Source organism: Aulostomus chinensis, chromosome 11 (assembly GCF_037954235.1).
Source record: "Aulostomus chinensis isolate RoL2024-O1b breed Wild chromosome 11, RoL_Achi_v1.0, whole genome shotgun sequence".
Taxonomy (NCBI): domain Eukaryota; kingdom Metazoa; phylum Chordata; class Actinopteri; order Syngnathiformes; family Aulostomidae; genus Aulostomus; species Aulostomus chinensis.
In genome coordinates, this window is record NC_141330.1 from 19065085 (window position 1) to 19089259 (window position 24175).

At 41.8% G+C, this 24175-nt stretch overlaps 1 protein-coding gene across 2 annotated transcripts; it reads right to left on the reverse strand.

Moving 5' to 3' along the window:
- Window positions 1–8128: 8128 nt before the first annotated feature.
- LOC147253708 (galanin receptor type 1-like) lies at window positions 8129–23362 on the reverse strand. Of its 2 annotated transcripts, XR_015118576.1 has the most exons (4): window positions 22390–23362; window positions 22229–22294; window positions 11683–12162; window positions 8129–10402 (listed from the first exon to the last, which is right to left on the reverse strand). XR_015118576.1 is itself a non-coding variant. In XM_086218962.1 (3 exons), exons 1-3 carry the CDS (start codon window positions 23053–23055, stop codon window positions 11842–11844), a joined length of 1053 nt encoding a protein of 350 aa, XP_086075088.1. In that variant the 5' UTR covers window positions 23056–23362; the 3' UTR covers window positions 8129–11841. The 2 variants fall into 2 exon arrangements, 1 of the variants encoding a protein (XP_086075088.1); XM_086218962.1 differs by having other exon boundaries at window positions 8129–12162.
- Window positions 23363–24175: the final 813 nt, after the last annotated feature.

Consider the following 24175-nt stretch of genomic DNA (forward strand, 5'->3'; position numbering starts at 1 on the left):
CACGGAACGAAAAAAAGAGAGAGAAAACAAAACAGAGGGCAACATTAAAGAACTAGGCTGCTGGCTACCTGCTTTGGCACAGTGCAACGCAAAATAAGTGACATGTTCTAGCAAAACTGTGACAGCGTTGAAGAAGCAAGAGAAAAAGTTAGCAAAATTAGAGCCAAGGAAGATTCAGACTCAGAGCCACTCATTGATGAGAATGAGTTCCAGGGAGAGACTGTCTCTGAGGAGGCTGCCAGTGAGGACCTACAAGAAGAAGAAATCATTGAGTGATACTGATGATCTGTCTTTTCATTTATGCATGTCTGCCTGCGCCCTGTTGTCAGCACTGTAGTGGGCAGTTACTGTAAAAAGCAGTTTTCAAAGCATTTCCAGGGGTAGCGTGGGAAGGGTGGGGCTATGAGGGCTGCAGTTGTGTGGGGTATAGACACCCGAAAACTGTAATAAAAATCACCCAAAATCCATTAAAAACCGTAAAACTTCATCGGCGGCGGCGCTTTTTTTTTTTTTAATGCGTGCGTACAGTTCCGGCAAGACTTTGAAGCCACTTTCACCCCTGGTTTTACAGCTGGAGCCCAAAACCTGATTTGAACGCAAAGCAACCAATTTGTGCATCAGTCTGAAGCTCTTTCAGACCGATGGACACACACACACACACACTCTAAACCTAAGTGTCTCAGACAATGCGCTTTTTGCTAATCGAACAAAATAAGAGTGCTTGACATCCCAAAAAACTGGGATAAAATTCTAGTTCAAACTGCTCAAGCAATGTGCCTGATGACACTTAATAGTTAAGAATTGGACATTTATCCCTTTGTACTTCTGACCAAGATGGAACCGATGCGGACCGTCCTTCTGTTCACGGGTGCTGGGGTTTCCTCCCAATAGATGGAAACTACATTACCAGTGGAGCAATCACTGATTCTGTGAGGAGGTTTAAGAAAAACCAAACTTGATGTATTACAAGATTCTGTGTGTGTCGTGTTGGTGACTCAGCCTGTGCCTGGCGGTTGGGAAAGCTCACGCTGATTCCCTAATGCTTTTCTGGGAATGGTGGTTACTGGGTTGGGTTTTTTTGGTCACTTTGGAAAGGTTTGCAGTGGTCATGTATCTCACCATCACAGTAACCTTAAAGCGATGCAACACAGGGAGAAAGAACACGCTGCTGTATGACTCGTATCCTTTCACTTTGATATGCAGAAAAACATGTAAATATTGGACTTTGTTACAGAAAAAAATATGTTTGACAAGCATCAGTGCTGCTGTTGGATGATAGCAATAAATATATTAATTTTTTTGGCAAAAGCAGAAACATCGGGTTTGAGTTCAATTTACATATCATTTAAATCATGTCCGATAAAAAAAACAGAATGTGGTCGTTTCAGACTTTTCCATGCTGTGTACCTGCGAGGCCTCCTCTAACGATGTCAGTCATAATTACCAGAGCTCAAACATCCTCAGCGGGAGGCTGCCTCACAATACTGAGCGACAGAAAACACCATGTCACTGCTGATCAAACGCTATGGAAACAGAAAGTTTAGATCTCTACGTTTTCTGAACAATATTTCCAACAAAACTCTGTTTTTGGATGCCTCTCCTCCCTGGCCTCCATTGCTCTCTCATCCAGGGAGAAGACAAAGTCAAAGCACCTCGATTGTTATTGGCCAAAATGACTGAAGCAACATCAGCAGTCTTTAACGCGAGGAAGATGACAACTGCGGGTTATCTGAAACAGTCTCGCTCCTATCATGTCTCACTTTTATCACATCTCAGCTCAATAAAGAAACCTGTTTAGGATGTAATTACTTGGTTTTGTTAGATGTTGGTTGGAATGCTGAGAGCAGGGCAGAAAGAGGAGGGAGATGAGGGGTGGGCTCCTGGAGAGGTACTGGAGAGGTGAAGAGGAGTAGTGTCAAACAGATAAGGCAAAGAACTTACACTGATAGGAAGTGAAAGCCAGCTGGGAATTGGAACATCAGCAGGCAGCGCTCACTGACTACAAAAGACACTGGTAAATTAGCGCGCTAACAAAGTTCCATACCAGAGAGGTATCACTATCATCCTGTATTTAGGGCCTCTACTGAAATGGGCCATACAATAACTGATTATTTACCAATTCAATCTAAAGAAGAATCCTATTTCAGAATGTTGTTTATTTATTACAAAAAAAAATATGAAAGAAAGACATGAGATAAGATAACAAACTGAACTTACCCCAAGTTTTCTAGATGACAGGGGCATAACAAAGACTAGAGGCACCAGGAACTGAGTTACTTTAAGCAAGACAACAAGGTAGATTCCCAGTGAATTAAACAAGTAACTAAGTACGACTGACTACCTCAAGTAACAGGGGATCTGACAACACAAGTAAAGTACAACAAAATTGGTAAAAGGTCGACAGACACATGGCAAGCATGGAGCTGTTTGGACAAAAGGAGCAGGGCAGGGGCCCTGGTGATCACTCATAAAGGAGGGGGAAACAAATATGCAGAGAAAACTCTTCCAGGACGTAACTAAAACAGAATTTAACGAAACATACATCCATCCCGGGCAGCACGGTGGTGCAGTGGTCAGCACTGTGGTCTCACAGCAAGAAGGTTCCTGGTTCGAGTCCTGGCTCCAGCACAGGTTCTTTCTGTGTGGAGTCTCCATGTTCTCCCTGTTCCTGTGTGGGTTCTCTCTGGTACTCCAGCTTCCTCCCACAGTCCAAAGACATCAAGAGGGGACGAGGCTGATTGATACTCTAAATTGACCGTAGGTGAGACTGTGAGTGTGAATGGTTGTCTGTCTCTATGTGTTGGTCCTGTGATGGACTGGTGACCTGTCCAGGGTGAACTCCACCTCTCACCTGAAGGCTGCTGGGATAGGCTCCACCCCCCCACGACCTTAACAGGAAAATGGATGGATGGATGGGCCTCCATTCATGTCAATTAGTGGGGGGGGGACTATCCCAGCTGACATGGGCAAGAGCCAGAGTTCACCCTGGATGGGTTGCCAGTCCGCGGCAGGGCCATTAGGCCAAGGATACTTGCACATGGTCACCAGAGGAAGTGAGGGTCGAACCAGCAACCCTTCAGTTGCTAGACGGCCACTCTACCTCTGAGCCATGCTGCCCCTTTAAACGAAACATAACACTGGAAAAATGAAGTCTACAACTGCTGTATCTGTAACAGGCAATCTTAAACTTTTACCTCAAGGACCTGCGAAAGGTGTAAGCTCATTTATCTGAAGTGCATGTGTCCCCTGGAGGTTGGTGGAGAAACACTGACATTAATCTGTTCGTCCTTTTAGGTCTTTCCCCCTCTCAAGAGTCCCTGGAGGTCTGATCAGTTCCCTGATTAGAAACTGTTTCTCTATCCAACTTGATAGCCACATTACATTACGAAGTCGACTGAAATAGCTGCAACAAGAATAGATACCACACAGATGGGCCTACCAGCTCTCCAACAGACACTAATACCAGCATTATATCACCAACATCACAACTTGGACCGTTTCCATCAACATGTTTTGATACACATTTTTAAGAATCACACAAAAAGACTGATGGAAAGACAGACTTGGAGCACAGAATTTTGCGAATAAATTGTACTGCTGCTTTAGGGGATTTTACCTTTTCAAAAAAGAGTAATTGTACAAAACTTTATCGTTCTCCTGTTTGATTTACATCGCTGCCCATTGGCCTCACACAGGTAGGGGCACCATCTTGGACAGTTAATGTATATGGGGCACCACCACTTGGACAAACCACATTGAATTGAGTTTGAGACTTCTGATCCATCCCTGCTGCTCAACCTGTACCGTACGTCATCCTGTGAGCACTGGGCTGCTGGCGTATCATTTTTTAAACTGAAATACAGAACTCTAATTACAGTGATTAACAATGTGAGTTAAGGAGCTACACAGACGTCGCAGTGCACACAGCACAGTCAGGCGCTGTTAGCAGAAGTGAATTTTTTGGAGAAACAGATCAAGCGACTGAACACTGACAAGTGACTCAAATTCAATCTAATGTGGTTTGTCCAAGTGGTGTTGCCGTACATATCTGTGCAGGATGGTGCAAGTGTGAAGCAGGGTTGGACATGTCCAGTACTAGCTGGCAACAGTAAACACACAGCTTAAGCTCTAGTCCCCATTTTCACGGATAGATGACCAAGACACTTCTTCTTCTTCTTCTTCTTCTTCTTCTTCTTCTTCTTCTTCTTCTTCTTCTCCTCTATTTTTCGCAGCCATGAATAATGTTGCCTACATCACCATCCTCTGAAAAAAACAATGCATCGCATAGCCTACTTTACTAACTCCAAAAAAGAAAATTGGCTTGACTGTTACATAGAAACACAAGTATTCGTATTCTAAGTCGTGAGAGTTTATTTTCTAAATGTTTCCAAACCGTTGACGTGTGTATTTTAAAAAAAGATGACAAGGAGAACTGAGAGTTGTCACTTTCTGCTTGAAGGCTACAAGAAAATATGCAGTCTTAATTCTCCAATTCATTCTTCATGCAGTCTCTGCAGGTGGAAACAGAAGCCAGGAGGCCTGCGTAGCTGACTGCCTCATCAATGGTTGGCAAAAAAAAGAAAAAAATCACATCTCTATTACAGAACCTCTGGTTGGTACACATGCATCATGATGAGTCATTATCAAGGTTGAACACAGCAAAACACATCTTTGGTAAATGGTAACCTTCAATGTGACTTTCATTTTATATATATATATATATATATATATATATATATATATATATATATAGTTATCTCTAGTCTGCACCATTGCTCAGTGAGCCCAAACAAAAACCCATTTTTCCTCCATCATTGTCAATTAGATAACAGCCAGTTCAGAGGAAGCTCGGCTGCTTGTACGTGGGTGGAGAGAGAAACAGCCCCCCCCCGTTTTTCTTGAGTGGGTTTCTGACTGATTTTTTAGTCTAGGAGTCGAGCTCTGCTCCGGTCGAGTGTTTTTCTGCCGCCTGCAGTCAAAGTTTTTTTTTTTTTTTTCTTTTCTTTTTTGGTCTCTTATTCCTCCGTAGTGTTAAAAGAGAATCTCGACGTGACAAGTCTCTTTGTGCCGGTCTCAAGGTCTTTTCTAGAGATAAGTACATATCTGTTCTTCCCTAAGAAGACATGAGATTTGATCAATTCTTCCTTATGATTTAATTACAGGAAGATGGGTTCATTAGCTTTTTAATGACATTCGGTCAGTGATGATATGTCATTATCACTCGAAGCGAACTTCTCCTGTGAAATAAACCTGTAAAACCTCTGAGTGAAATCTGAGAGAGTATAATTAAAGCTCGAGGTGGCAGCAGCAATTTGACTCATCTCCATATAATTTCTCTCCTTTTATCGTTTTTTTTTTTTCTGAGACAGAGCAGCTATTACTGAGCACTGATTACCGCGGAGTCGAAAATATATTTTTTTTTCAAATAACATAATAGCCAAACTTGAATAGCAAATAAGAAATTGTGACAAAGGGGGTCTATAAATGGTCTCTATGTATTAATGTTCTTCTGAAAGAAGAGCACGCACCTAAAGAGGTTCAGTTTTCTGTTTGTCTGATTCCCAGAAAGAGCTTCTCCAGTCGTAATCTAACATCCAACACACTTGGGCCAGCATTTCACGAGAGTAGGGGGTCCTCACAACCTGACAGAAATGACATGTCCAGCTGAAGTGTTAACATGAAGAAAAATAAATAAAGGACGGCTTCAGTTTATCCAGGACTAAGTGATAAGCTTGATCACCTTCTGCTCGTCCACTGGTTGATGGTGAAAGATGGTGGAATGATAATCATCCATCTATCCATTTTCTATACTGTAGGACTGGAGCCTATCTCAAGTGACATCAGGTGGGAGGCGGGGTTCACCCTGGATGGGTCGCCAGTTCGTCACAAGGCTATCAGGAGCAATTAGGGGCTCAGTATCTTGCTCAAGGGTACTTGGACATGGTCACCGGGGGAAGTGAGGATCAAACCAGCGACCGTTCAGTTGCTGGACGACCACTTTACCTAAGAGCCATGCCGCCCCAATGATAATCAGTATTTTGCAATATCTGTTTCCAACTGAGGTGGCACGGTGGTGCAGTGGTCAGCGCTGTCGCCTCACAACAAGAAGGTTTCAGGTTCCAGTCCCGGCTCCAGCACAGGATCTTTCTGTGTGGAGTCTCCATGTTCTCCCTGTTCCTGTGTGGGTTCTCTCTGGTACTCCAGCTTCCTCCCATAGTCCAATCCATGGATGGATGGAGTCTCCCAGAGAACCTTCAAAACTCATCTCCGAAAGAAAGATTATATTTCCCTCCAGATGATGTTGCAGTTAATTGAAACATGGAGTATATCTTACATCCACTGCATGTGAGACTGATCTGCTTCTGTGACCTTGTGCTGTATGTGTGGCGTCCAACAAAACACACAACATGCAGCACATTAATACTTACACCTGGTTTCCATATACAGATGTTAAGGGCTTAAAAATTTATTTGAATACTCAGAGTACGACCCGGGAACATGATAGAAACTTAACCCAGGATGAGAGGCTAATTTTGTTTATTATTCAACACCTAGACGAGAGGAACAACTCAGGGGTAGCCGCAGAGTTAGCAAAATGCCTGTTATTTAGCTCACTTCTGACCAGTTAGCTTGTTTTAGCGGGCAAAGCATCTGTGGTGTTTCCAAATTCTGCAAAGTTTTATTTTTATTTTTTTTTCCAATCTACTCAACCTATATTCTGGACCCAAAAATTAGGAAGAAGTTTCAGGAACTTTAAGGGATCCTGGAGGTTGTCATAAGAATGATAGATGTACTTCTGATTGACCTGCATACGTCCACAGGGCTATGTGGAAGACAAGCATGATGGGCTCTTCAGTCCCCTGCCCACCGAGGAAAGTGGCCTTCAAGACATGGTGCCTGCACATTGTCATCACAACATGTCCTGTTTTCTAGCTTAACCTCTGCTTGCAAGCAGTGGGAGAGAGTGCAATATAATTTAGTCCCTCCTTCTGACTGTTTCATTTGCAAGTCACTGTTGCCATCAGGAATTTTCTAGCAGGATGTGAACGGTTGCTGGAGCTGGTCGTGACAGCTGTTCGCTTCTGACTGAATTCAAGTAAACCTGAGAACTGTATTTTTTCCTTCTGGCCAAAGAGACTCACAGGTTTCTGTGGAATGGTCCAAGCCCTAGGCCAAAAGTCATGTTCATGTTGCACCGTGTGTGTCATAATTGAAAGTAGAATCAAGCAACCTGCACCATAGTTCACAGACCAGAGGAACTGACTTGGGAACAGAAGGAATCTGGTTTATGTTAATAGTCCAAGTAATAGCCTATTGATCATTTCCATCAGCTACAATCAACCTGTAGTCTGGTGTGCATGACAACCTCAGCTGGAATGATGGAAGGAGGCTTCAGATGCTTCTACTAAGATAAGCTAAGCTAAGCTAAGCTAAGCTTAATAAGCTAATCAGCTGCTGGTTGTGGTGTCACGATGACCAACAGAAATATGAAGTGGTATCCAACCTCTCACGGGATCTATCAGCAAATTCACAGATTTTTCTTTTAATTTTCAACAAACACGGTTTGTACTAACACAGCTCGATACTGAACTTGGATGAATAACAGCAATCACAAAAAAATTGCAGCTCTCAATGCAGTCACATTTGGAATGAAATAACATTGTTCATCCTATAAAATTTGTTGCAGAATGCTGTGGATACAAAAAGGTCCTGAAGAAATTTCATGATCCATGTGTCATGAAATAAGTAAAACAACTCAGTTAATAGAGTTGCCCTGAAAATATCCTCCTGGCTTGATATTTACAATAGAAAAGAGGGCCGACTGTTTTCTCAGACCTCTTGGCGATCATTGGGTTGATTTGATGCCAGGAAATGTACTCCTCTAGTGGGTAATCAACAAAGCCAAGCTCGAGGGGAGAACCCGAATGGTGTGAACCTCTGCTATTTTCTTTCTTTAGGCCACATTGTGACAGCGAGGGACAGGAGGGTTGTTGTCTTGTAGAGGATGAAGAAAAGCTCCTTTTTTTTTGGAAGTGTAGGCGTCCGTGAGATGTGAAAAAAACATGATATTCTGAGAAAAGCAGGTGATTTTTATGGAACAAAAAGACTACTTCAATGAAATGCCAGAGATTTTAATATAATTGTATAAGCAGCATTAACAGATTTCAAAATAACATCCAGTAACGTCAAGATCCTTTTCTCACAGGTTGCATTTCAAGCACAGAGACTGAGCAAGCAAGAAAGTTTTTGTTTTTTGGGATTTTTTTCCCCCTTTAATTATGAGCATTCAACAGCACTGCCGAATTAATGTGAGGGCAAAAGTTGAAATAACACATCTCCAGTAAGTCACATTCACTTGAAATTCTGTACAACAAAAGCGAATGATACTAGAGTGAAAAGAACATAAAACAAATCATTCCTTTATGGGAACATGCCAACATTTGTAAGTTATTTTCCATCCTCCTAAGAGCCAGACAAGAGGTGGACACCCTTCGGTCATCTGTGCATGTGTGAGGGAGCTGAGGAACCTGCTGACTGCTAGTTAGCTTTGCACAATGAATGGTAGCGGATGGTAAGTGTTAGCATAACTTTGTCATTGGTTGAGTTTCCAATGGGCCTTCTGAGGTTTTGCATCTATCACTGGACCCTGTCAGGAAAGCAGTTCTGACTACATTTATGATTCTACAACTACAACATCATATAATTGAAAGTTTTTCTTTCATATCAAATGTCATACACCACCTTTGCAAAAGGTGAGCAAAGTGTATTGGGTAACTTTTGATGGGGCGTATACTAACACTTCCTGCCCACTACGCTTTTCACTGTGCTAAGTTAATTAGCAAAGTTAGTTTGTTGATCTCTGCAGGTCTCAGCTCCCGAATGCATGCACAGAGGAGAGATGAGTATCTTCCTCCTATCTGCTCTGAGGACTTGGAGGATGGATGATACACAAATTAAAAAAAAAACAACTCAGCACCTCAGTGCGCATCAGTATTTGCTTCTTAAACTATTTCTAATATTGATCGATGAGACAAATATTTACTTTCTTTTTCAGCATGACTCACAGAGGTAAAAGTTTTGAATAACTCTCATGACTTGCAAAAATATGTGCCAGTGAAATATTGTGGAGAAACAGTAATTTCGCTAAAGTAATTTTATATGGTTATAGTGTGGTGCACTTTATATCTACTTTGTTATTGTGACAAAGAGGGGGTGGGGGGCTGGGCACGATACCTTTTGGGACATTGTCATTCTACTGATGTTTGTACTGTCACTTTGAGAGCCGTTACCATGACTTGAACTCCTCGTTTTGTTTTTTTAAGATATCCAAACAGAAATTTATTTTTTTTTTATCTTTATTTATAGTAGTCTTGATATGTGCTATTTACTTGATATGTGATATTGTCCATTAAAATGAGATTTTAATTAAGCTGCGAATGAAAGTGTAATTTTGTGGTATACATACTGTATATTTCCCTTCCTGAATTGGATCGCAGGTACATTACTGCTTCTCATAGCAGCACGGATGTAACCTCTTTATGCAGCTAACGATGTCCACACTTCTTGCACTAAATTCATCATAAGAACTTGACATGGTCAGCTGCCTGTAACAGCCGGTGGTATCCACCTCATAAGCACATTCAGCCAACCCTCCCCGCTTGCCAGAAACAATAAAATACAGAAAGACGAGGGTTAAGAGATATTAAGGATTTTGTAAAAATCAGTCATGCATCAGTAAGTGTGTCACAGGAAGTGACATTTCTCAGTCTTACATTTCTCAAATCAAGCACCCTATCTTGTTGAAGATTGACTAAAATACGAAACAAATCAAGTCATTGTGTATAAGAAATATTTATGTAAGGTTGTGTAAAAAACAATAATCCGACATGCTGTCTATAACTGTCCCCTTTTTCTTGCCTTTTTATTCAGCAGTGTCAATAAACTTTCTCTGTGATAAATACTAGTGGAATAATAATAATAATGATAATATTTGTCCAACAGGTGGCAGTATGATTCACTCGGGGACTCTTGATTTGCCCCAGCCCCAGTCATCCGAGGGGTACCTCATGGCTCTGCACTTGGCCCACTATTCACCACCCATCTTCTCCCACTCCCTCAATTTCTTTGCAGATGACACAGGTCTACCTCTGTACCAAACTCTCACATTTTACGGCTTGTATGCTAAATAATTCATGCAACTGAGGTTACAAGAATTATACTCTGATCAGAAAAAAGTTCTGTGCTCTTTATATGGCAGTTCCAAAGAAAAAAGCAGTCCTGTGTGTTTCTCAAGTTAACAAACAGCCACTCCTTAAATGCCTCTTGGGGGGAGTTTCCATGCATATGTCCCATTTAAAACATTCCCCCAGTCCAGAGTGGGCAAAGTCATCAGCTGCAACTCCTGTATTTGGGAAAAAATCCTTTACTTTCATATCGTCATCATCATCATCATCATCATCATCATCATCATCATCATCGTAACTGACAGGCAGAATGAGAATCTGCTGATTACACTGGTTAGTCTTCCTGTCAGGCTGATGTGAGTCTTAATGAGTTATACTGGCTTCTGCATTAAAACATCCACGGCACTTAGTTGCTTCCTCTGTGGCAGGTGCTTGACTTGGGATTCTTTTCTTCCACAAACAAGTGTTCCAAGAAGTCTGACATTTCTAAAGATGTACAATCATTACACACCTGACAGAATAGGTCCGAGTTTAACATTTTTAGTTTAGATGAATTTGTAATAATAAAGCAGCTCTGAACGACTGACACATCACAAACATTCGACATCTTAATTCAAGATCTACTGTTTTTTTTTGTTTTTTTTTCACGGTTAAAAAAACCTGCAACCTGTAAAGGTGCAAAAACAGGCAACAACAACAAACTCATACGGCACACAGAAAACTTTTGCATGGGATAAATGTATTTATGAGCCAAATATAGAGTTTACGGGCTTCATGTAAACATCAAAGTCAGAGTTGATCATATTTACAAAAGAAACCTTGTTGTGAGGAGCAATGCCAACGTTAGTTTTTGATATATCTACAGTGGCGGCCCTCCCCCCTCAGTGTTAGGCAAGCTATAATACACATCTGTATATAAGTTAACTGTGTTAACATGTAAAATAGAGAATTCTGGAGCAAACAGGAGATGCATTTCTTGTCTTTTCATCTGGACCAACCTCTCAAGCGTTACCAGGATTAATTAGCTACAATAGCTTTGTAGTATTTGTGTAGTCGCTTTGAATTTGTAGTCCATTACCCTGCGATGCACAACTGCCCAACACTTTTCTATCATGGACAAAAAGACAAATGCAAACAGTTTTGATGAGCAGGCAGGTGGTTATGTTGTGACTCAACATAATGTGAAGTTGGTTTCACATTAGGTGTGACTGTTTTGTCCCCCCTCCCCAGCAGGTCAGCTCTCAGATGAGTTCCATGGTTGAGTACACTTGGGTGGTGGGTGTGGACATGTTCACACTAAAATGCATGACTTTGGAGTCAAGTATACCGGTCCTTAATGTGAAACCACATTCTTATTATCTGTTATTTTTTTAATACCAAGGTCTTCATGTTTTTAAGGTATCTCCTCATAACTGTGCCATGACATGACATGTGCAAACAAAGGGACTTCTACTTTAGGGGGGAAATATCCTGAGATTATGTCACCAAAAATTGTTACCTCAAAAGAAGAAATGCAGGAAACGGCATCCACGTCCTGCTTCATCTCCTGGTAGAATGAACAGTGCTTATGTGGATAAAGTTTTGAGTAGTAGCAACATCCAACACTTATGTCTGCTGGCTGTCTCTCTGTCTTTGACCATAATAATGCACTTGTCAATCAAACGTTGGTGCAGTTAGTCGATGGTGGAGTGTCTGCCTTGCTGCGGATCTCCTTGATGTCTTTGAGAAGCGAGTCACTGGTGCCCATCTGACATTTGAACACTTGCTTGTAAGCCTTCCTAAAGTTCTCTGACAGAAAAGCATAGATGACCGGGTTGACCGATGAGTTGCTGTATGCTAGACAGTGGGCAGCCACACGCAGCACAAAGGAAGCCTGGTTCAGGGGGAAGGTCCCGAATTCTACCCAGAGATGAACGACATGGTGAGGGAGCCAGGACAGGCAGAACACCACCACCACCACCAGTACGGTCTGTGCTGTCTGGGAAGGGGAGAGGTTCAGTTAGTGTCTTCTGTGCCAACCGTGTCATCTACTCAGGTTTAAGTCTTATTCAGGATAAAGCCATGAAGTGGATTTTGAGAGGACTGTGGCCTGGAGAACTTGGGTTACTTTTCTGCTGACGCGCTCCGATTTTCCTTCTGCTGAGGGTTGTAAACTTCCAGTAATGTCACTGGGTGTGTGTCAGCGTGAATATGTGTGTGTGTGTTCATCATTTTGTGTGTGTATATTGTTCACCTTAATTGACTTCTAACAAGCTTGGGGTCATTAATTAGCCTCATAAAGTGGGTGTCTTGATAATTCACCATAATGTCAAAGTCCCTCAAAACACTGTATTTTACCATTCAAGTACTCAAGGGCACCTTGAGAATTCAAAGAGTTTTTTCACCACTGCGTTATGTCTGAATGACTCGAAAATGCAGAAAGAGCCAGCAACGTATATTTAGCTCAAAGCTCATGGCGAAACATGTCCAGCTGTCCCAAAACATCTGTTAACGAACATCACGATCACACCACGAAGAATAAGCAGAGAACAAAACTGACGGTCTCGACCTGAATATCAGCTTTGTACTTTTGTCTCATCACACTCAGGCTAGATGACATACGTTACTTTACAATGCATTTGAAGCCTAAAGAGAACGTTGCAACAGCAGAGTCAGTTTGCCCCAAATTCCCATCACAACTTAATGGTAAATCCACATTTGAGTAGATTCACATCATTTACTCTTTCACATTAAAGAGTTGACATACCTGAGCGCTTCTGTGGTGAAAGCTGCTACTCACTGTTGTGATGGGCTACAAATCTATTTTTTTTGGTCATAAATTAGGTTCTGTTAACAGCAGATATAATAATGGTTTGTTTACTTCAAATATTGCAGCTGAGATATTGGGAACTATGAGTTGTCGCGGTTTATGTTAATGACGGAGGTGATTAAACTGAATCATTCACAGTCCATATACACAAGTCAAAGTCCAAAAAGTTTGAGGCAGAGGTAAAAAAAACTTAGTGGTTAATAGGAAGACACAACAAGCAGCGGGAAAGAAAATAAAACATTTTATCACAGTTACTATGAAAAACTTACTTTTTCCCCCTTTAGTAACAGTCATTTGAGACTGACTGTTGATGTTTGGTTGTCTGACAGAAGAGGGAATGAGGGGCTTGGAGTAGCAGTTTGATAATCCCCTCGCCTCCTGTTTCTTTCACAGAGCAAATCTCTTTGCTGAGCTCTAATTATTCTGAAGCAGCTAAAACAAAGGAATCTGGGCTGCTCTTGTCCTTCGCAGACAAATGATTATATCCGCATATAAATGAGAAAATGTGACTAATTTCGATAAATGATTCAAAAAGATTGAATTCAATTGCAAAGAAAAACCTCTGCATTCAATTAATTCTCCCTTTGACTCGGTGATCACATTAGTTGAGATTATAGCTAATTAGCCATCAACTATTTGAGCATCGTTCTATAATGCTAGCTTTTGCTTTATTGTTCTGTGTGATACCAATGGAGCACTTATTCGCCATCCATCCCAGAGTCAGACAAGAAGATAGATACCCTCTTTTTTTTCCCTCTGTGCAGCATTAGGGAGTTGAGACCCTCAGAGACCAGCTGAGCGCTAGTGAGCTTAGCGCAATGAATGGTGGTGTGTGGAAAGTGTTAGCATACCATTATCATAGGGTATGCTAATCCTGGCTGACCTTGTGAGAGTGGGTGAGGAGATTTACTTTTGGATAAAGTAAGACCCTGAACCTGGTCTACCTGGTGACTTTTGATGAAGGAATGTTAACTTTCCATCCACTGCCATTCATTCGTCAAGTCAACACGCGGTCTGCCAATCACCGCTCACTAATGCACACACAGAAGACAAGAATATCCGTCTTCTTTTATGGCTCTGGGGAAGATGCTAAATAAACTTATTATAAAAAAACCAACAACAACTGTTGTGCACCTTTTTAAAAAAGCATCCAATTTATCAGTCAGTTCAAAAATAAAAAGCAAGTCACCCAATCAAAACACGGGGCTCCACTCGAACAAAAGCAGAAGAGAAATCAGCAAAATCCAGACCTAAAAGTCTCCCAGAAGATTTGAGATTCTTGAAGTGAGATTTAAGAGTAACTGAAAGAGATCTAATGAAAGAAATAGCTGCATTTTTACAGAACTCAAAAGGATAAAATGCTGCTGCGGAGGGCACCGGCATGCTCATCAGGAGTAACGATCAGGAGCACAAAAATATCTGAGGATGGGTATTACATCATGAATGCTCTCCAGACTGTACATGGAACGACTGAATCAACGCAGGCTGTTGCGGCTGTCAGGACAGTGAAAGACTAATGTCATGAAGAGTATCATAAAGCAGTCATTACACATGCTCAGAGAGACGAGAGGCCGTCCTCTGACCAGCTTTTCTTAGCAGACTGACAACAATCCAGCTGGGAAATGTGAACGTCTCAAAGTTATTTTGTGAACAACCAGGTTATGTAATGGCCTATTTTTTTGTGTTAATTGTGTTTGTCTGTCAGGTTCTTTGGCTGCTAAATACAACACCTACACACAACAGCACCACCGTCAACAGGATTGAAAGCAGAAACACACATTACGCCGACAGAATATGAATCGAGGCCGCGCTAAAAGCCAACAGCAGCTGAAAATAAATGAAAATGAAAGCTTAATGAAAGCTAAAAACACAAAATATACTTCTCTCAGCCAAACACTCAGTTTAAAACGATTCTTTTTTGTGATGAGAAATATTTTAAATCAGTAGAGAGCTGGAACCTCTGTTGGAATCACCTTTAACAGCCGTACACACTCAGTACACACGCCGTCATCGTGGACCTGGACTGCTGTAGTGTATCATGTTTTGTGTTCTAAGGTGTGCTCTTTTCATGGTTCTGCTGAGAACCTCACCACATAGCACACACTCAGGCCTCTGCCCCTTCCTTATTCCAACTGAATCCAGATTAGAGATAAACTCAAGCTCCAGCTGTGTGCGTATGTGAACGAGCGTGACCACGTGGCTGTCTGACACAACAACATTACAAGAAAGACAAAACTCATCGCGAAGTTAACGATTTTCATTCCAAAGTATTGACAATTTTGATAGTATTCTTTGATTTTAAATGTTGTGGCATTTCATTTTCATAAAAATATTTCTCTTGAGGGGAACTGAGGTAGCTTGTGTACCACTGTACTACGATTTGAGGGTCACCGACATTCCTGGACATTTTTGCTGTTGTTTGTAGTCAAGGGGGTCATCATTAGCTTCAATTTAAATATAAGTGGCCGCTTCCTTCTGCCCTCTGGAGTCACAAAGAAGTGATGCAGCGAAGGAAAAAACATATCCGTGACTGCAGGACTATTTTTGAGGACATGAAAGGCAAAATACACTTTCTCCGAAAATCATTCTCCACTCCATCTTCTTTCTTTTACCGTGCTTTTACATTTTATTTTTCATTAATTTACTTTCTGCTTGAACTTTAAAAAGGATGGCTCCACCTGAGGGGCAGGTGACTACACCTGTTTAGTAGGAGCCTGCTTATCATTTTGGGACACTGTAACCTTCAGTCAGATGTACTGCTCTAACATCACTAAATGCCCATACAGTGTTTGTCAGAACTGCCAGATTAGCACGCTGTGTTTCCCTGCCTCTTTGAGACATAAACAAACATGGGCTATGCTTCAGATGTAATGTGATTAAGGCTAATTGATTTTATTAAAGTCGTACTTAAGTGTAAGAAGTGGGATGTTTCTGAGTGGAGCAGTAAAGCTGGAAAGTATCAGCATGAAAAGCCAGTATATGTTGTTTTATCTGAAGCGCTAGGACCTCGATTTACTGATTTTTTTAGATCCTATTGCAGAAAATACATGTAATAAAAGAAAACTTAAAATATTAAGAAATGCTGCTGTTTTAGCAGGTTTAAACATAAAGTTATAAATGATAAAACATGGCAAATTGGTACTTTCTCATAGGTAAATAGACACAAAACAAACAAAAAATACTCTTTGACAAAAACCGCCCATCCAGAAATTAAAGGTCAATATTAGCCCAAGATATTAGCCCAACACACACACACACACACACACACACACACACACACACACACACACACACACACACACAAAGGCACGGTAGTCAGGGAGAGGTTCCCACAGTCGTAGTAGAGCTGTATATTAGTTCTTTGTTTAGACAGCTTCCATAGCACATTTATATCTTCACCTCAAACCCCAGAGAGCCATCATTAGACTGATATAAACAGAAATATCTCCACCGGATGAGATGTCAAACAAAAGTCAACAGCCTCTCTTTCTTTGCCTCAAATTCTCTTATAAACATACTTGGCCAAAAGTTATAAGTTTTCTATAAAATGTTCTAAATGCACAATTCCCATTGTGGGTGAATCCAGGAGAACAGACTGTTATGTCAGGGAGAAAAATCTTGAATATTCTGTCAAAATATAGCAAAGATAAATCTTTGCTCCGTGTTTCCCACTTGCACTCTCTGAAGACCCGAATGGCCTTCCTCTGATTGGCTTTGACCGCTGTCAGTCCCTGTTGTCACAGTAACCCAGCACAAGTACAGCACAAGTTGGAAAAGCCAGAGTTCAACAGTCTGAAAGAGCCTGCCAGCTCAAGGTCCAGAAAGACGTTGTGATGCTGAAGCAAACCCTGTGATGAAACCTTGACCTTTTACTGACAAAATATTTTTAAGGTCATCCCTGGATGTTTGTACTTCTCTGGAGGAAATCTCCACAAGTACATCTGAGAAATTGTGATAACAAGAATGGGACGCACCCAGGTTACAGCTATGACTGGTGCACGGACATGGACATGAGCCACACCGAGGAGAACTCTGTAACGTGCTCATGCCAAAAAAGGGCCACATTTCAGTGTGTAGAACTTCTCTGGGGTTTGATAAGGCGGTCAAACTTAAAAAAAAAAACACACACACAAAACGAAGCTTTCCTAACACCATAGCACTGCAAGGTAAGAAGAGACCAGCACTTTAATGTGTAATGTTTAATTCAAGCGCTTAGAAGCATGTCATCTGTTTAAAACCAGTCTAAACAACAAGCATCACACACGTTCGTGATAAATGGAGCGCAGCGTTTGTTCTGGCCCGCCACGATGTCGAGCCCTGCCTGCATCTCTGCCTAACTGATCATCAGCCGTTCCAGCTGGCAACTTCGTCGTCTCCCTCCACGGTACTGTGATGGCTCAGCCGACTCCCGTCAATCGTCAATCAAAAGCTCGTTGTTTTTTTTTAAGCTGCTTTATTCTGCTGCTTCCCCTGCACATCGTCTGTCGACCTCCATCCCAACTCCTGCTTCACATTCTGATTCTCATGTATGTTGTCACAGTTGTTGACCTTGTTCTGTGCCTTGGGGTGTGTGTGTGTGTGTGTGGGGGGGGGGGGGAATAGAGTCAATGCTCTTTTCGGACTACGTTTTTGTAGATAAATTAAGAATCGTGAAAGAATCACTGAGCTGTAGTGAGTCAGTAACCTCATCATGTTTCTCACTACACATCATTTTGTCAAGCAGCTTTTATTTTCTCCAATAAGTTCCTGATGCCACAGGACAGCTTGTTTGGAGAAATGGTAAAGCTTTTGCGCCGGCTCAGCAATTTCTCCTGTTTTCAGTGACATGCATCGAACAAAGACATCTGCTCCCCCCGCAAGTGCTGAGTCACACGGTGTCGCAGTGAACGAAAGAATGTTAATACGTCAGTCGCTGACGTTAGTTCCCAGTTTGCCATGGTGAGACAAGGTGAGAAGATCCTGATGTGTCGCTGGTACCACTCAAGACGATAGAAGAGAGCAACGAGGGCCACATATATGTCACAGAGAAAATTAACCCAATAATGTCTTCTTTTCGTAACTAAACCACTAAAGTACCTTGCTAATTCTTCCATTTTGCATTGTGTTACTCGTTAGTCCACTAGTTCTCAAATGGGGGTACGTGTACCCCTGGGGGTACGTGGAGGTACTCCAAGGGGTACGTGAAGCTTTACAAAAATATATATATATTTTTTAAAAAGCAGTAATCCTAATAATAATTAAGTCTTGAGAAACAATTATATTAGAAAAAGTTTGATAAAATACAAATGTATGTTCATACACTGAATTTTATATTCAGTATTCAATTTTAATATCCTTAAAAAAAAGGACTCTCCAAAACCAAGTTAGTTTGACCCATTGATCCAGCATCACTCATCAATAACCTGCCGTTGCCATGAAGACGCACCGTAACGATGGAGATGTGGCTAAAGCGCAGCAGAAATGCGGCTGAAAATACAGAGAAACTCGTGAAAAAGAAGGCGAAACCAGAGCTGACGAAGTACCGGAAGCAGGCACCCAAGGCACTGTGGGTTTTTTTGCGGGGAGCAATTAGCCAACGCTAGCAAATCATTGATATATGCTGTTTAACTTAAATAAATCAGACACTGATGGCACAGCACTGTACCTCTTTATTTTCTACCAAAAACGTGTCAGGGGGTACTTGACAAAAAAATATTTTAAAGGGGGAACATTACTGAAAAAAGTTTGAGAACCACTGCGCTAGTCAATTGAGCATCTCAGGGAAAACAAAACAGTTTGCGGTGTGAAGAATTAACTGCCCCTGATGTGTTTACAGATGCTGTTAACCGTTTCAAATGAACTTGTCCAAACAATCATTTTCATAATTATCCATAAGCAACTGCATGCTCCATCTGGAGCCTGACGGACCCACAATATTGACAGAACTCTACTCATTTTGGACTTTTAACCTCTGGTTAACATGAAGAATTCATCCAAAAACATTCACGCTTGCCAAGTAAACCGGACACCAGCGCGCTTGCGTCCCCAAGGATCCACAAATATCAATTGCTGACTTGAAGAATTTTACAGCACTAAAATCAGCGATAATTCTTTATCTGAAAGCCACATAACACGAGAAGGGAGGACATTTTTTTAATCACGTGGTCACGTCTGTGCACCGAGACCTTCAAGTAATCCTAAGGGAGATTTAATTTCTATGAGATTTCTTTTGACTGTCACATTTGTCTTTGGAAGGCTGATTCCCACTGTGGGCTGCCTGAGTGTGATAAGAGGTTTCTCGATTTTCGCGACAACAGTGGGAGCAACCTTGCTCTACCCAGCTGTCACTAACATTCCACTTCGCAAGCCAGGTGGGGAACAGCCAGGACCCCAGTGAACCGCAAAACTAATGATTAAACACATATCTGAGCACATTTCCTCCACTCTCCATCACCGCCACTCATCTTGCTTGTACGGGGATTTGGTCACAGCTCATGCAAGAAGCTGAAAAACATGACGCCAATTTGATAATTGACCGATAACAATATCTACGTTTAGTTTGGGTTTCCTTTCAGATGCACTAGTTCAGGCTGAAAGAAATGGTTGGACCTCCGTGCAATTCTTTTTCTTCTTACGCGTTGAGACAAGACTACTGATATTCCAATCATACTTTCATTGTCCATTAAAAATGAATCAAGAGCCAGGAGACAGCTAACTAAGCATGATGAGTAGAAGGTCCTGGTGCCGTCCAGTTTTAAGCATTTAATTTGGGATTCAAGATTCAACACACCAGGTTAGACATGTTAATGAGAGGGAATTGGAAGACCAGTTGGAGCTGAGCATGAAACTGGTGACTGCTAATAATCTCTCATTTAAATCATCTGCGTTTTTTGCCATAAAACTAAGAGTTTTTAGGTTACATCTGAAATGCAATTGAATTTTATACACCAAGGATGGCAGGTGATAGCCAGATGAGAGACTAGTGCTATCTGATCAGTAGCTGCAGAGGCTACAGGAGGCTGTCATTCAGTTCACTTGTTCCCTGCTAGCTTGTTTTTGCTAACGCAGCATCCACGAGCTTTCCAAACTGCAAACGTTCAGTGTTTTTCAAGCTACTTGAGGCAAATACCAGACCAAAAATAAATCAAATGAAAGAGCTTGGTAAACAAATGGGATATAACGGAGGTTTCCATAGCAAATGAATTGACTTGGAAGTGTATTAATTGATTTACAGGTCTAAAAAAACAACAACAACAACATCCATTTTGTGAAAACAAGCTGTTAATCTGCTGCACTGGCTCCATTTGTGCTGCAGACAGACCCTTCCGGTTTCTATGGCGATCTGTCATTCTAAATGCCTGGAGGACCAGGACATCTACACCTTCATGCGGCAATAAGCGTGGCCCCTGTGGCTGCTTCAGCTGATCACGATGATTATTGACTGCAGCGATCGTCGCTTCAACAGTTCAGAAAGACGAAGAGGGGACAAAAGTTTACACAGTGAATAGAAATGTAAGAGCCAGGAGCGAGAGGTCAGCATTTGCAGCCACTTTTACCAGTAGCAGTGGTACATGTATAATTACTGCAGTTTTCACTTTGAATACAAAAAAATATCTGGCATTTTGCTTGAAGTTCACACTGCAGGGGTTAGCAGATGCTCTGGTCACTCAATACCACAGCGATAGAGTGAGTTGTTTAAAAAAAAAAAAAAAAAAGAGTCAGACATTCATGTTTCACATTCCCATCACGTCTGATGGACTGGGACACTTAGAGTGAGTTAACACAGGACTGCAACACAACAGTCACATTATTTGTTTTACAGCTTCTCAGACGGAGGAGAAAGTAACCTGAGTCATCAGAGGACCTTTGACAGAAAATGTGTTTTGCCCAGATTAGCTTTCTTTTTAGAAATATGCTTCGCCTGACAGCAGGTTTACCTTGACACCTGAGGACAGAAACTAGCTTCAGGGGACAGCTTTCATGTTGCACTGTTACACTGCATACTCAAATGTATGAGACACGTATTATTTAGCAAGACAGTCTTAACAAATCACTTTTATGGATTTTGAAGTGTAAATGCTTTTATTGGAAGTACAAAAGTGTCGTCGGGCTGTGGCCATGACCTCAACACAACTTCTGGTTTAGCCTCTGGTTAGCAATCGTTGTTTTTCAGACACATAAACGCTTGGGAATTCTCAAGGGTGGTGTTTACAGATGTATTTTATCACGTAGAACAAAAACTACTATGAGAAAGTCGTGTAAACCTCAGACCTTATTTCAGGCATTCAATCAAAAACAACATTCAAACATCCAAATCCAGAAGAGGGACCTGGGCGTTCATGGAGCTAAATTACTTCCGGGTTTTTGGACCTCGGTGCCTCTTTGTCCCTCGCTACCTTCAAACAACTACACACATTTGACACACACTGAAATACAGATTTTTTTTTTTTTTTAGCACAATACAGCTATATTCAATAATAAATATTCATTTGCATATCACAATTATGAATGTAAAAATCATCTATTTTCACAGTGACCAGACCAGATGGTCAGTTTTCTGTTGTTGAATTTTTTTTTTTTTAAACCCGGATTCAATACGTTTATACCGTCAAGTTCTATTTTAACAATGAAGTATTTCATATATCACAGACTGGATTTTATTACTGTTTGCCAACTGACAACGCTGTCACACGAACAGCCCCCCCTCGTGTATCCCAACATGGTAAATCACTTCAGACTTCACACTTTCACCTTCTGCTTTTGTCACAAGCTTGGATGTTCCTTCTTCCAGGAGGCAGACTTGGGTGCTGCGCGACTTAGCTGACCAACCAACAGTGGCAGAGATCAGCAATTAAGCAGCCATGCAGATAACTGGCACTCAGGGAAGTGAAATGACCTTCCCCCAGGAATAATGAGGGCTGAATGGCTATTCAGTCACAAAGTGCCTCTCACCTACTTTGCTTGAATGTGCCAGATAATGGTAACAATTATAAGCATCAGTATTAATATTCTTCTTTTTTTTCAGCTCAAAGGTAAAACAGATACAGAAAATGTTCTGGCCTTGATGTTAATAACAGGGTGATATAATCTTAATGCCAAAAACGTTTCCTTCAAATCAATATTTAACCACAAAGCACACCTGCGTGGGCTTTTTCATTAATAATAATCAACCAAGGGGACGAAAGGTCGGTGTTGAGGTATAAAACGAGTGCTCACACGAACTGAAGCAATATCTTTACTCTGTATTCATACATACCTTTTTCTTTGATGCCTCTGACTTTTTGGACATATTTCTTAGCTTTTTGTGCAGATGATTTAAAACCTGCAAGCAAGCGAATATTATAGGTATTATTATCATTTTTATTGTTATATCATTTTCAGATTTATTACCTGACCCGTATGAATAAATGTTCCTACCTTTGCATAACAGAATGAAATCAGCAGCAGAGGCAACACATAACCGAACACGAAGGTGCACACCACATAGACTTTCTTCTGGTTCTGATCCGGCCACACTTCCCAGCAGAAGGTGTAATTCTCTCCGCGGTGGAAGAGGTTCTGGTAGTACATGACCGGCGCTGCCATGGCCAGAGACAGGACCCAGATCACCACCACTCCGATCAAAGCATGCCTCGCCACCCGAATGGATGAGGACTTTCTGGAGTGCACGATGGCAACGTATCGGTCCACGGACATGGCCGAGAGGGTGAAGATGCTGACCAGCATGGACACGGTGAAGAAATAATGGATGAATTTGCAGATGAAGGCGCCCAGGACCCAAGTCGGCATGATGTAGATGGTAGACTGGAAAGGGATACAGAAGAGCAGGTAGGAGAGGTCTGCGATGCTCAGGTTGAGGATGAAGATGTTGGTGGTGCTCCGGGGTTTGCCGGGTTTGCTCCGTGCCAGCACGGTGATGACCATGGAGTTGCCCAGCACGCCGAGCGTAAAGATGAGCCCGAAAACCAGCAGTGTGATGAAATTATCCGTGCCGATGCCGAATAAAAGTTTCTGGTCCTCCTCCTCTGCTCTGCTGAGGTTATACAGCTCGCCCAGGAGCCACACCGACTCTGATAAGTTCATGATTCACGTTTCCTCAAAAGATGAACTTGAACCGTCGCTGCGCTCACCAAAAGCTGCTCTGACTTCCAGTTTCCATTAGCGCTCCTGTTCGTGCGTGACCTTTATGTCTCTGTGAATCTTTACTCTTACTCTTCACATTTGTACAGATCAATCTTCTCCGTCTCGCAGTCTTGTCGTGTGCGGAGCATCAGTCAGCCCGACGTCTCTCCTAGTGCGCACCCACCTCGTGCGTCTGCTCACCGAACGCGCTGATCCACACCGAAGCCTGCGTCTCTACTCCTGGACCTTCCTCCCACCCTCACATTATACCAGGGGCAGGGCCGCGCGTACACGTCAGCCACCAGCACACTACCGCCCCAAATATATGGAGAAATATCTGGATATCTCTTCCTCACCAATACTCCGGGCAGCTGTTCAAATTGGATGCAAGGCGCCAATTTTATGTGGTCCAAGCAAGTTTTGATAGAAAATGAGTGCGTGCGTATTATTATCAAAATCTACCTCAACCTCAAATCGGCTCTTTAAAACAAACAAACAAACAAACAAACAAACATAGGCCTACCTTTCCTTGCTGGGGTGGACTGATTTGACCTGACTAGAAATCAGAAATGGTTTGGTTCCCTCTCCGCACTAGACCGCACGGGTTATTAAAGGGCTGCAGTTTTTGTCCGATAATATTAGTTTGTAAAGTTCTCTTAGTACAACCGAACCTGTTCGCTCTGAAACGCTGGACAAATAAGAACGTAAAGGTCAAGCAGGTTAAGCTTGTTGTGGATATTTGCTGAGAAAAGGAAGTCTCAATATCTTATGAGGAGTTATTTAATGCAGCTGGAACCAGGCAACAGAATTCACAGCACATCTGACAAATGAAGAATAATCATCACACCAAGAACTTTATTAAGAGAGCTCTTTTTAAAACCAAGTTTTACAAGATTAAAAGGCAAAAACATGAAAAAAACATGTAAAACAGGATATAAAAGGTAAAGGAAAAAAGACTTTATTAAAAAGGCAGCATACTAAACCAACTCTGACCCGTTCTTCCCTGCTGGCACCAGTATCCTCCTTTTAAGAGATCCAGACATGCTTTACATCCCCCAGCCCTCTGACATCTTTCTCTTCC

Bases quoted from the DNA above. Each gene is read 5' to 3' on its own strand.
- LOC147253708 (XM_086218962.1), bottom strand. From the start codon at position 23,055: ATGAACTTATCAGAGTCGGTGTGGCTCCTGGGCGAGCTGTATAACCTC. The intron at 22,295-22,389 runs GTAGGAACATTT...GCTTGCTTGCAG, and splicing joins TTTCATTCTGTTATGCAAAG to GTTTTAAATCATCTGCACAA. The intron at 12,163-22,228 runs GTATGTATGAAT...TCCCCTTCCCAG, and splicing joins CAGAGGCATCAAAGAAAAAG to ACAGCACAGACCGTACTGGT.